This window comes from Onychostoma macrolepis, chromosome 14 (assembly GCF_012432095.1).
Source record: "Onychostoma macrolepis isolate SWU-2019 chromosome 14, ASM1243209v1, whole genome shotgun sequence".
NCBI lineage: Eukaryota > Metazoa > Chordata > Actinopteri > Cypriniformes > Cyprinidae > Onychostoma > Onychostoma macrolepis.
Window position 1 is genome coordinate 15132666 of NC_081168.1, and position 12099 is coordinate 15144764.

Here is a 12099-nt window from a genome sequence, read left to right on the forward strand (position 1 = left end):
ACAGCAAAATAAAAATACCCTGTTATACTTAACATGTCTTGAAGTCAGTTTTAACAATAGAGTCTGCATGACGTGGAACATTATGTGCTATCTGAATTATATTAAGTGTAGACTTAAATACGTGCCATTTAGGTAGTGATTATTCATACTATTGCAACACAGATGGCTGTGTGTGTGTGTGTATGTGTTGGCATTGAATATGTGTGAGCATGTGTAAATATATGCACTAGGAGACAGAGTATGAGTGTTTGAGTGTGTCGGTATGTTCAAAGGCAAGACTGTAATTATGCATAAATTTGTCTCTCTTGAGTAGGTGTGCGCTAAAAGTCAACAAAACTCAAACAAACTGCTTGTGTGTCTGTACACACATATTCACTGGGAAATTTACAGTAAAAACAAAGCAAGTGTTTGTGGTTGCCAGAAATCAGTGTTTTAAAATATGGTGCAATATGGTATATGTTTGAAGTATTACAGGATTAGATTTGGGTGTATTTTACAGCCCATAACTGCATGATATAACAGTAATAAACCAACCAACTAACTGAACTTAAAGATATTGTTATTTTGTTAAAATTATATATTACTTTATGTTTTGCATAAAAACACCGCATTTACAGCGAAATTACAGGGAAAATCCTATTAAATTTACAGTAACAAACTGGTGTTTGTGGTTGCCAGATACCACTGTAAAATATGGTGACAATAGTATATGTTTTAAGTATTAAAGGATTAGATTTTGGTGTCTGTGTATTTTACAATCCATAACTGTATTTATAATTAATACCAACTTTATTTACTGAAGTATATTTTGAACTATATATTAATGAGCACCATTATTTTTCTTAAATAATATAAAATAGTATTTACAGTGAAATTGCAGGTTTCTATTTTCCATTTGAGTCATGAAAATTATATACTAGTATAGTAGTACACAGTGGGTACGGAGAGTATTCAGACCCCCTTAAATTTTTCACTCTTTGTTATATTGCAGCCATTTGCTAAAATCATTTAAGTTCATTTTTTTTGTTCCTCAATGTACACACAGCACCCCATATTGACAGAAAAACACAATTGTTGACATTTTTGCAGATTAAAAAAGAAAAACTGAAATATCACATGGTCCTAAGTATTCAGACCCTTTGCTCAGTATTTAGTAGAAGCACCCTTTTGATCTAATACAGCCATGAGTCTTTTTGGGAAAGATGCAACAAGTTTTTCACACCTGGATTTGGGGATCCTCTGCCATTCCTCCTTGCAGATCCTCTCCAGTTCTGTCAGGTTGGATGGTAAATGTTGGTGGACAGCCATTTTTAGGTCTCTCCAGAGATGCTCAATTGGATTTAAGTCAGGGCTCTGGCTGGGCCATTCAAGAACAGTCACGGAGTTGTTGTGAAGCCACTCCTTCGTTATTTTAGCGGTGTGCTTAGGGTCATTGTCTTGTTGGAAGGTAAACCTTGCCCAGTCTGAGGTCCTGAGCACTCTGGAGAAGGTTTTCGTCCAGGATATCCCTGTACTTGGCCGCATTCATCTTTCCCTCGATTGCAACCAGTCGTCCTGTCCCTGCAGCTGAAAAACACCCCACAGCATGATGCTGCCACCACCATGCTTCACTGTTGGGACTGTATTGGACAGGTGATGAGCAGTGCCTGGTTTTCTCCACACATACCGCTTAGAATTAAGGCCAAAAAGTTCTATCTTGGTCTCATCAGACCAGAGAATCTTATTCGGGTGTTTTTTAGCAAACTCCATGCGGGCTTTCATGTGTCTTGCACTGAGGAGAGGCTTCCATCGGGCCACTCTGCCATAAAGCCCCGACTAGTGGAGGGCTGCAGTGATGGTTGACTTTCTACAACTTTCTCCCATCTCCCGACTGCATCTCTGGAGCTCAGCCACAGTGATCTTTGGGTTCTTCTTTACTTCTCTCACCAAGGCTCTTCTCCCCCGATAGCTCAGTTTGGCCGGACAGCCAACTCTAGGAAGGGTTCTGGTCGTCCCAAATGTCTTCCATTTAAGGATTATGGAGGCCACTGTGCTCTTAGGAACCTTAAGTGCAGCAGAAATTTTTTTTGTAACCTTGGCCAGATCTGTGCCTTGCCACAATTCTGTCTCTGAGCTCTTCAGGCAGTTCCTTTGACCTCATGATTCTCATTTGCTCTGACATGCCCTGTGAGCTGTAAGGTCTTATATAGACAGGTGTGTGGCTTTCCTAATCAAGTCCAATCAGTATAATCAAACACAGCTGGACTCAAATGAAGGTGTAGAACCATCTCAAGGATGATCAGAAGAAATGGACAGCACCTGAGTTAAATATATGAGTGTCACAGCAAAGGGTCTGAATACTTAGGACCATGTGATATTTCAGTTTTTCTTTTTTAATAAATCTGCAAAAATGTCAACAATTCTGTGTTTTTCTGTCAATATGGGGTGCTGTGTGTACATTAATGAGGAAAAAAAATGAACTTAAATGATTTTAGCAAATGGCTGCAATATAACAAATTGAAAAATTTAAGGGGGTCTGAATACTTTCCGTACCCACTGTATATTAAAAAAAAATTAACTTTTTACATCCTTAAAACTTCTTTTGTTTGTTTAGTATTACAGTAAAATAACGTATTGTCCTGTCAAATCTAACATAATTTTTCACTGTATGTTAGGGAAACAATTAACAGGATTGTATTTTAGCATTGCATTTCTGTGTATTCAGCACAATTTGGCATTTGTGCAGGAACAATATAAGAGGCCATTTGCGTTCTACATTGGCCTTTGCTCTTGACCTGCTGTCGACCCTCACACCTGTAAAATCGATAAGAAGCATGCCGGCACATTTGGGTCCTCGCTTGTCCTCCCCTTCACCCACCTCTGCAAGGTTAAATCTGCATGGATCACAGCTGTCAATCACACCCCAGGCCCTCACCACCCCCAGACCGCCGCTGCTGTTTTCAGGGCGCAATAATTCATGCTCACTTCATAGTTGGCCTTGGCTGACTCTGAAGTTGCAGTAAATTCATTCTTACATTGTTGCATCAGCATCAGTGCGTTACAAAAGCATAGAGCTTGTTGGTGAACAGCGATGGTGAGATCATGGTCTCTCGATCGTAGTAACAGTATTTTAGTGTTCTGTTAACAAATATTACATGCTTTACAGAACAAAACAATTGAGTTAAATCAGCCAAAACAGCACACCAGTAATCAAGCACCAAAGCACCAGCCGTTCAGATGGGGATGTTGCTGTTCAAAGCCATAACAACCTCCTCCCATGCACAGCAGTCAAATGAAGATCTGGATGGAATCAGAGGTACTATCGTCACAGTTAGGGCTTGAAATCTCTCATCCCCTTTTCCGTAATGCGCGTGGGATTTTGCATTCATTTTTGTGTGGATTTTCTTCATGCTACATTTGCAAAGCTTTAGCATAAAGTTAAATGTGTTTGCATGTATTCATTTATGCAAATGTGCATATGCATGCATGCAATTATATATTTCTCTCATCCATGCTCTCTTTCATTATGTGTCACCATCATTAGCGTTGTGTGCTTTGAGACGCTTGTCCCTGGGGTGGTGCACAATAGTGTTTACTTCACCACTTTCCTGCAGTATACAGTGTTCAGTGGGTCTGGCTTGATTGAACCCTGTGGACCTATTAGGGCCTGTAATCAGGAGCAGAGCCAGGACCAGCCCCGCGGGTTTCATTACGCATTACAGGTACAAACTCCAGCTTTAACTAACTAACAAAACCTGCTGCAACGGCAATCAGTCAGCCCATAGAATATGTTAGCTACATACAGTCACAGACAGGCTTTCTGTGTCCTTGGAGGTGGAAACAAGGTCATCCGTGTCGAGGAAATGCGAGTATCTGGATTAGCCGCGGGCGGTCATTGTGATATGGACAGGGCGTGAGAAATTTCTAGCTCATGGGGGGCGACAGTTGTAAAGATGGAGCATAGGAGGCTAACTACTGTGTAGGAGCAACTGATATGTCACCCGAATTGGTAAGGTACAATTGCATTCACTTTAGATGTGTTTTAGTCTCTGTTTCAATTGGTTTTATTGTGCTTTTTAAAAGATCAAAGAGATGGAATAAAGTTTTCTGTTTGTTTTAATGAAACTTGCTTTTCTCCTTTCTCTTTCAGTTCTAATTTTAAGCCCAGTTTCACATAGTCTGTTGCACTAAATCTTTAAGAACTAATTAAAAGTTTCTTTCTTTCATAGCAGTTCAGGGGAAAGAGATTTTGAAGTTGTTAGCAGACGTTCGGAAGCACTTTTCTGTTGACTGATTTTTCTCTTGTGCCGCATGTAATGTAATGTGACGTGGAAGGATAAGAACAGGGGTTTGTTGAAGGTGCTTCTCAAAGCAAGTGTGCAGAGTCAAATCTGACCCTGAGGACTAAGTGGCAGTTGTCTGTTGGCATTAACATTGTGGACTGTGTGTTTGAGCATGTCACAATGTCACAGAGCTCTCACCTCCTGACGGGCAAAGATGCATTCGCAGGAAGTGTGAGATATTGACGAGGCGCTGATATTTTTAGCCACTTTCATTAGAGCTCAGCAGAGATATCGGGCATCAATAGGATAGCGTTGTTACAGTCGAAGCGTGAGATCTTAATTCACACATACATGTCCTTGAAAGGAATTAATCCTTTGTGAATGACGTTTTGAGATGTTCAGTTTGGGATTTGATTTATGTAGTGAGTTCAAAGGGTGGTAGATTTTTATTTCTCAATTATTTGAACTAATATACCATTATATTTACGAAAAAACATACCACTGCATATAGAGTATGTTCATTCATTTCAGTAATTCAACTAAAATTGTGAAACTCGTGTATTAAATAAATTCAATGCACACAGACTGAAGTAGTTTAAGTCTTTGGTTCTTTTAATTGTGATGATTTTGGCTCACATTTAACAAAAACCCACCAATTCACTATCTCAACAAATTAGAATACTTCATAAGACCAATAGAAAAAACATTTCTAGTGAATTGTTGGCCTTCTGGAAAGTATGTTAATTTACTGTATATGTACTCAGTACTTGGTAGGGGCTCCTTTTGCTTTAATTACTGCCTCAATTTGGCGTGGCATAGGGGTGATCAGTTTGTGGCACTGCTGAGGTGGTATGGAAGCCCAGGTTGCTTTGATAGCAGCCTTCAGGTCATCTGCATTGTTGGGTCTGGTGTCTCTCATCTTCCTCTTGACAATACCCCATAGATTCTCTATGGGGTTCAGGTCTGGTGAGTTTGCTGGCCAATCAAGCACAGTAACACCATGGTCAATGAACCAGCTTTTGGTACCTTTGGCAGTGTGGGCAGGTGCCAAGTTCTGCTGGGAAATGAAATCAGCATCTCCATAAAGCTGGTCAGCAGAAGGAAGCATGAAGTGCTCTAAAATTTCCTGGTAGATGGCTGCGTTGACTGTGAACTTCAGAAAACACAGTGGACCAACACCAGCAGATGACATGGCAGCCCAAATCATCACTGACTGTGGAAACTTCACATTGGACTTAAAAATTACAATTACAAAATTTACTTTCATCTGAAAAGAGGACTTTGGACCACTGAGCAAAAGTCCAGTTCTTTTTCTCTACAGCCCAGGTAAGATGCTTCTGACATTGTCGTGGGATCAGAAGTGGCTTGGTAGCCCTTTTCCTGAAGACGTCTGAGCATGGTAACTCTTGATGCACTGACTCCAGCTTCAGTCCACTCCTTGTGAAGCTTTCACAAGTGTTTGAATCAGCTTTGCTTGACAGTATTCTCAAGCTTGCAGTCATCCCTGTTGCTTGTGCACCTTTTCCTACCCAAATTCTTCCTTCTAGTCAACTTTGCATTTAATATGCTTTGATACAGCACTCTGTAAACAGCCACACCTTTCTGTGATTCACCCTCTGTGACTTACCCTCTTTGTGAAGGGCGTCAATGATCGTCTTCTGGATCATTGCCAAGTCAGCAGTCTTCTCCATTATTGTGGTTTCAAAGAACAAGAGATACCCAGAATTTATACTGTAGGGATGGTCATTATGAAAGTTTCACTTTTTGAAATAACTTACAAGAAAAAATGAACTTTTTCACGACATTCTAATTTATTGAGATGCACCTGTATATTATGTAAACAAACTTTTATTTTGGATGTGTTTAATCAGGATTAATCATTTGACAACACTAATTCATTTGATTGCACTGTTTTTAATTAATTAAAAATAAATTAATAAATCATAAACTAGTCTCCAGAATTTCTGGGAAAAGAGAAAAACATTATTGTCATTATTGTTAAACTTTAAAGTTTTTTTTTGTTGTTGTTGTTGTTTTTTATCTATCTATCTATAGACAAGTTAAGACCAGCAAACAAGCATAGGCTGGTCTAAGATGTTGTTTTCAGCAGGTTTGTGCAAAATGTTCACAATTTCACCTGCAAATCAATCTTTACTCTTGCTCATTGAGTTCATGTTGTATTGGCACAAGAAGCATACATTTGCATTAGCAAACACTGTGATAAACACCCTGCAGGGCTCCATGTCTATCCCATTCCTTTATTTCACAATAGCTCCAGGTGGAGTTTAGAAAACCCAAGTGTTATTGGCTCGTCTATTACATTGTAGGGGCTAATAAGGCTACAAAGCTACACTGCGAGACCACCACAAAGTGCTGAGGCGCAGAGAAAAGTGGAACATGATTCATCTTGTTTGGAAGGCAAGGCCTTATTAGGACCAGTGAGAGTGTGGATGGGGGGGCTTTCGGGTGGGGAAGGCTTCACTAGGCTTTCCCATCCAACCTCCCTGTAATTGCTTTCGGCTACACCTTGAGAATTTGATGAGTTGAGAAGAGACTTTGTTGGAGTGGCTGCACATGGTGTCCAGGCTGCTTTAGAAACAAAGTCTGTCCATCTGTCTTGCTTGGTTTAAACTACATCTGAAAGGATGAAATGTGGATCACAAAAGGTCCCATTTTTACATCCAGGGCCCCGTGACACATTATAGTACTATACAGTATGGCAAGTCCTAATTATTTTATTGTATGACAAGAACTACGCGATCTCATGACGAAAACGTACCTGTGGGAATTTTTCTGCAAAACGCGAAATACGTAGCAATAAGTACACATCACTGCAGTTTCCAACAGACATGAACACTAGAGGCAGTATAACAGCGAGTACTTGTAATCATTTTCCTACACAGTTATGATTACAGCTCCATATGTTTTGCTTTCCGGAAATAACAAGCTTGCTTGGTAGCTCAGCTGGCAAGGAATTGGACTTAGCTAAATGCTTGCAATTGCGTTTTTATGTCACAATGGACTTTATTCATACTATCATTTATGGTTTAGGTGTAGTGCGGATGGTACGTTCTTTTAAAACGTCATGGAGCATTATAGTTATAGCGCCACTCAACGGACATTTCAAGTCCAACCAACATCACATAAAACGTACCATATGTATTTTCATCTGCTCTGGGGGAAAAAAACACTCTTTTATTGCCACTCAGTGGACATTTCACATTGAATATGTCATGGTGCTACGTATTTCTTGCGAATAAGTTCCCTCAGGTACGTTTTCATCATGGTATCAGGTTGGAAAAGTATGGTATAAATATATTTAAGTGCATCTTTTATGTATGCCTCTTCAAGGTATAATAAGGATGTTTTTTCATGCATCTTTTGGTGCACAAAATCGTTGATGCATAAAAGTGAACTGCATATTTTATTTTATTTTTTTAAGTAATGGAAGCTGAATTTTAGGCTGCTAAAGAAAGGGCACATTATCTTTTCTTTTACTCCCTTTTTTTAGCTGTGCATTTGCAAATATGGGCCGTTTCTCTCTCAATTATCAGCTTTTCCACTGTATTTGTGTGGCTTCCAAGTGCTCTGGTTTAATGTGACACTCTAATCGACCCATTCAACAAAATAAAATTAGAAGAATAAGAAGATTTGGACCTAGGACACTCCCCTAATGAATTTGAAGGCTTTGAAAGGTCCAAAAGGCTTAACAAGAGAGTGACATTGAGAGGGGAAATGGTGGCTACACAGACAATGTTAAAGGGATCCTGGAGTCATTACATGGCTATTAGAGTGCATTACGGCTTTGGGTGTAATAGAAACTCCTGCTGTTTGTCTCTGGTGGTTGGAATAATTTCCGGAACCTTCCCCGTCCCAAAATGTACCTCAATTTCTCCCTGTTAACAATAGGGGACAGCACTTCAGCCATGCTTCTCATTCTTGACAAGCTATTACCATAAGTTTCCGCACACACTCCATCTTTGTGAAATGGAAGGCTTCAAAGTAATGCTCTCCACAGAACCGTGGAATCCCCTTACACACATGCTTTGTTAAGACTAAGGATGTGCTGCATACTTCACATGCCTCACAATATAATCATGTGATTCCACATCTTTTTCTCTTTTCCTTTCACTCTCTCTTGTTCTCTCTTTCCATAGTCCATTTCATAATCCTTTCTGCAACAAGAAATGCCTTGGTCATTTTACTGTAGAATGAGGCTGATAGTCCAGGATAATCTCGATATTTTATAACCGTTTGTATAAAGTAAGTGTGCTAAGTAAGTGTGCTTTTCTACATTTAGACATTGAAAACACAAACTTACAAAATGTACAAAAATTGAAATTGTTGGAACATTTGCAAAAATTGTGGTAGAGGTGACTAAGGCTACGTCCACAAAAATCCAGATAAATTTGAAAATAAATTGTCCTTTTGTCCATACTGAGAAGGCTTTTTGTCTTGCAAAAAAAAAGCTTTTTGAATACACTGTGAAAACGGATGTATTTGAAAACAATGATGCATGTTTAGTCTTGTGATGCATATTGTACCCATATATATATATATATATATATCTGGTTGTATCAGCATTGTGCCTGTTTTTTCACTTTTAATAATGTTGCCAGAGATAAATGTTTCTTTGCACAATTTTCATATTATATCCCTGCAAAAATTACAAAATACTGAAGAACTGCTATCCTGCGGCAAAAGATAATGACACTTGCGTTTTAAACCATACATGAAATGTTGATTTTGAGTGTGACCTGGACATGCCAGTGAGTGGTGAGATATTTTGCTATTAAAATTATAGTGCTAGAAGAATAGCATGAGAACTTCATTATGTCTTATTCATTATGTTTCAGTGTTTTAGGTATATCCATATAAATGTGAACGTCCAATAATCAGACCATGTCCCAGGGGGTCATTTTTCACTAGATGACGAGAAAAAAGACCTTTTAAGGGCTAATTTATATGTAAATGAAATCCTAATTGGACTAATAATGATAAGTTCCAAGAATGAAATATAAGTGAAACAGCATCAGTGGTGCAGTGTAACATCAACACATTTAATTTACTCATTTACTGATTTGTATACACAGAATAAAAAAATGGTGTAGAAACGATTTTCACTTAGAAATTGCTAGTAAATTTCATAAATATTAAAGAGAAATGGCAAACAACACAATGAATTAAATTTTGACGAAGAAAGACTAAAATAGTATTTTTACTCCAATAACCTTTGTTTCATTTACAACTTTGACAAATCATTACACTCACACTGATTACAACTTCTCATTAGAAACCATTATAATATCAAATTAAGTAAAAGTGTTAGATGCATTAAAAGCACATTATGGCTTAAACATGTTTGAGCTCATTTATTATAAATATAGTCAATACAAATATCATATATTTTAGATGCTTTCACTACACTGTATGTTGCCATTTATATACAAGTCTGTACGAATACTAATGAGATCATATTTGATAGCCGCATAAAGGAAAATGGGGCTGTATTTTGGAGAGGTCCTCATCCTATTATGCAAGCAAAATGCACATAGCGTCTGTCAAGTGAGGTGACGTCTGAAGCCCCTCACTTCTACAATAAGATGTCTTGGATATGTTAATGGGGCTCTTGGGACTCTTGTGATATACAGTATGTCCAATTTAGCACTGTGAGAAAGAGATAGTAGTCTTCCTTTACAGTGAAGCTCTATTTTAGCTTCGTTGTGCAGATAAAGGTCAATCGGTCCTCTGTTTCTCACACATCCTCAATCTTGGCTGTGGTTTTGTTGATGAGAAATTCACAGCTCCAACTTTTCCCAGGTGTTTTCTGCACACACTACAGTGTGGGGCCGCTGCCTGGCAGGGGTCCATGATGTGGTCCTGTTCTGAACTTCAAGCAACTTATTAAATTCCCTTCCAGTGCCAACTTCATTTCTGCTTTGAAATGGTTCAGTTCCCATCACCTGCTTAGATGTGCCATAGTGCCGGTGAGCACACAGCACAGATTGTCGAGAAGCGCTCTCTCTTGCTGCTGCTCGCTGAGCTCTTTTCAATTCAGATGAAAGCGAGATGGGTCTGCGGATAGCTCTGTGTGGAGAAGAGCCCTATTCCATCCTGATGAGCAGTAAATGTGAACCAGGTTTGGAGTCTTAAGAGACCGAAACCCATTTAGGAAAGGCACTTTTCTATGCTTACTCTAAACTGCATTTATAAATCCGTAGAGTATATTTTTTGCAGGCACCGATGGCTTAACTCTTGCTTTCTTTGAAAGCTAAGTGGAGTTGACCGCCTCATTGTGCCCAGCATGTGGTCTTGTTTATTTTATTTTTTATTTTTTAAGCAGCACTGTGTAAACTTGAGTCACTACACTAGGTGATTTATTATTATTAATCTGGTGTATGAAGTCATAACTTAGCAAGGAGTTGTTGACCTACCTATATATAAAACCATTACTCCTTTATTCTTCAATGTAAAGTGAAAAAAATAAAAAATAAAATACTGGCTTTAGACATGGAAATATATTGAAGGTAGAGTCTAGGCATATTTCACAGACATATAATGTATATTTACTGAAATTATTGTTCTCTAAAAAATACGTGAAGGGATAGTTCACCCAAAAATGTTGTCATCATTTACTCACCCTCATGTCATTCCAAACCTGTATAATTTCTTTCTTGTACTGAACACAAAAGAAGATTTTGAAGAATGTTGGTAATCAAACAGTTGATGTTCCCCATTGACTTCCATTATTTCTTTCCCTACTATGGAAGTAAGTGGGGACCAACAACTGTTTGGTTATTCAAAAAATCTTCTTTTGTGTCCAACATAGGACAGAAACTTATACATGTTTGGAACGAGTAAATGATGACACAATTTTCTTTGTTGGGTGAATTATTTCTTTAAGTTAGAGCCATGGTACAAAAATAATATGACATTAATTATATTATATGCTTTATTAGTATTAGTTGGAAATGCCTTAAAATGAGGACCAAGGCCATGGTGTGGCAGAAGCATATTAAATTAAATCTTAATAAATAAATGTTATTTTATTTGATTTGATTTTATGGAAATTGGTTTCATTTTCTGTAAAAATTTGCATTTTTTGTAGACTTTTGAAATTTGAATATACTGTTGACAGTTACCTTTTAAATATTTTGTGTCATTTCCGTTTTTATTAACATTTGATTCTTTACAGAGCATCATCAGCACAGCATGACCCCTCTGTTGGCCTTAAAAGCAGAATGCTAATTAAACATAAGTACGGGATGGGCTGTGGGATATCACTAACTCTGTGCATACCAGCCATCTGGACAGTAATTAGGCCACTGGACCCTAAGGTCCTTTAATAAAGCAATTTGAGAGTCTCGGTTGGGAAGTGACCAGCCCTGATCACACCTGAAAAGAGTCCTTCAGTTTCAAGCTTAACACTTAAGGTAGAACGGTTAATGAATTGTTGGTTTGAGCTTGCTAGATCCTGAATGGCAAAAGCGAGTGAGCGCAAGAATCTTAAGTGGCTAAGAAATGAGCAAAGCGTATTACTTAGACTCTGTAAAACACTATTCTTGAGTTAAAACAAGGTTAAAGCTGCACAGTTTCCACAAACAAGAGCCCCCAAGGCAACCGTTGTCCTCTGTGAATTGGTCTTTATGGCTGCATATCCTGTAGCAGTTAGGGTCCCAAACCAGGCAATTATGAGTTTCATACAGACAGGAGTACTTATATTTTTTGGAAGAAGACCTGCAGACATTATTCCACTGTGTCATTTGAGGTTATTTTGATGGACTGTGACATGAGCGGCTGTCATTACAAGCATGCTGACGAGCTTGTTGCGTTGCTG

General features: G+C 38.5%; 1 protein-coding gene across 7 annotated transcripts in view; it reads left to right on the forward strand.

Moving 5' to 3' along the window:
- Window positions 1–12099, forward strand: part of lingo2 (leucine rich repeat and Ig domain containing 2) — a 319995-nt gene that overhangs the window by 290469 nt on the left and 17427 nt on the right. The window contains exon 1 of one of the 7 annotated variants that reach the window (XM_058798124.1): window positions 3853–3988. The exons of the other annotated variants lie outside the window; for them this stretch is intronic. Within the exon in view, the coding sequence (XP_058654107.1) occupies window positions 3974–3988 (15 nt within the window). The 5' untranslated portion in view covers window positions 3853–3973. Of the gene's footprint in view, window positions 1–3852; window positions 3989–12099 lie in introns of those variants that run through there. 7 annotated transcript variants of the gene reach the window in all.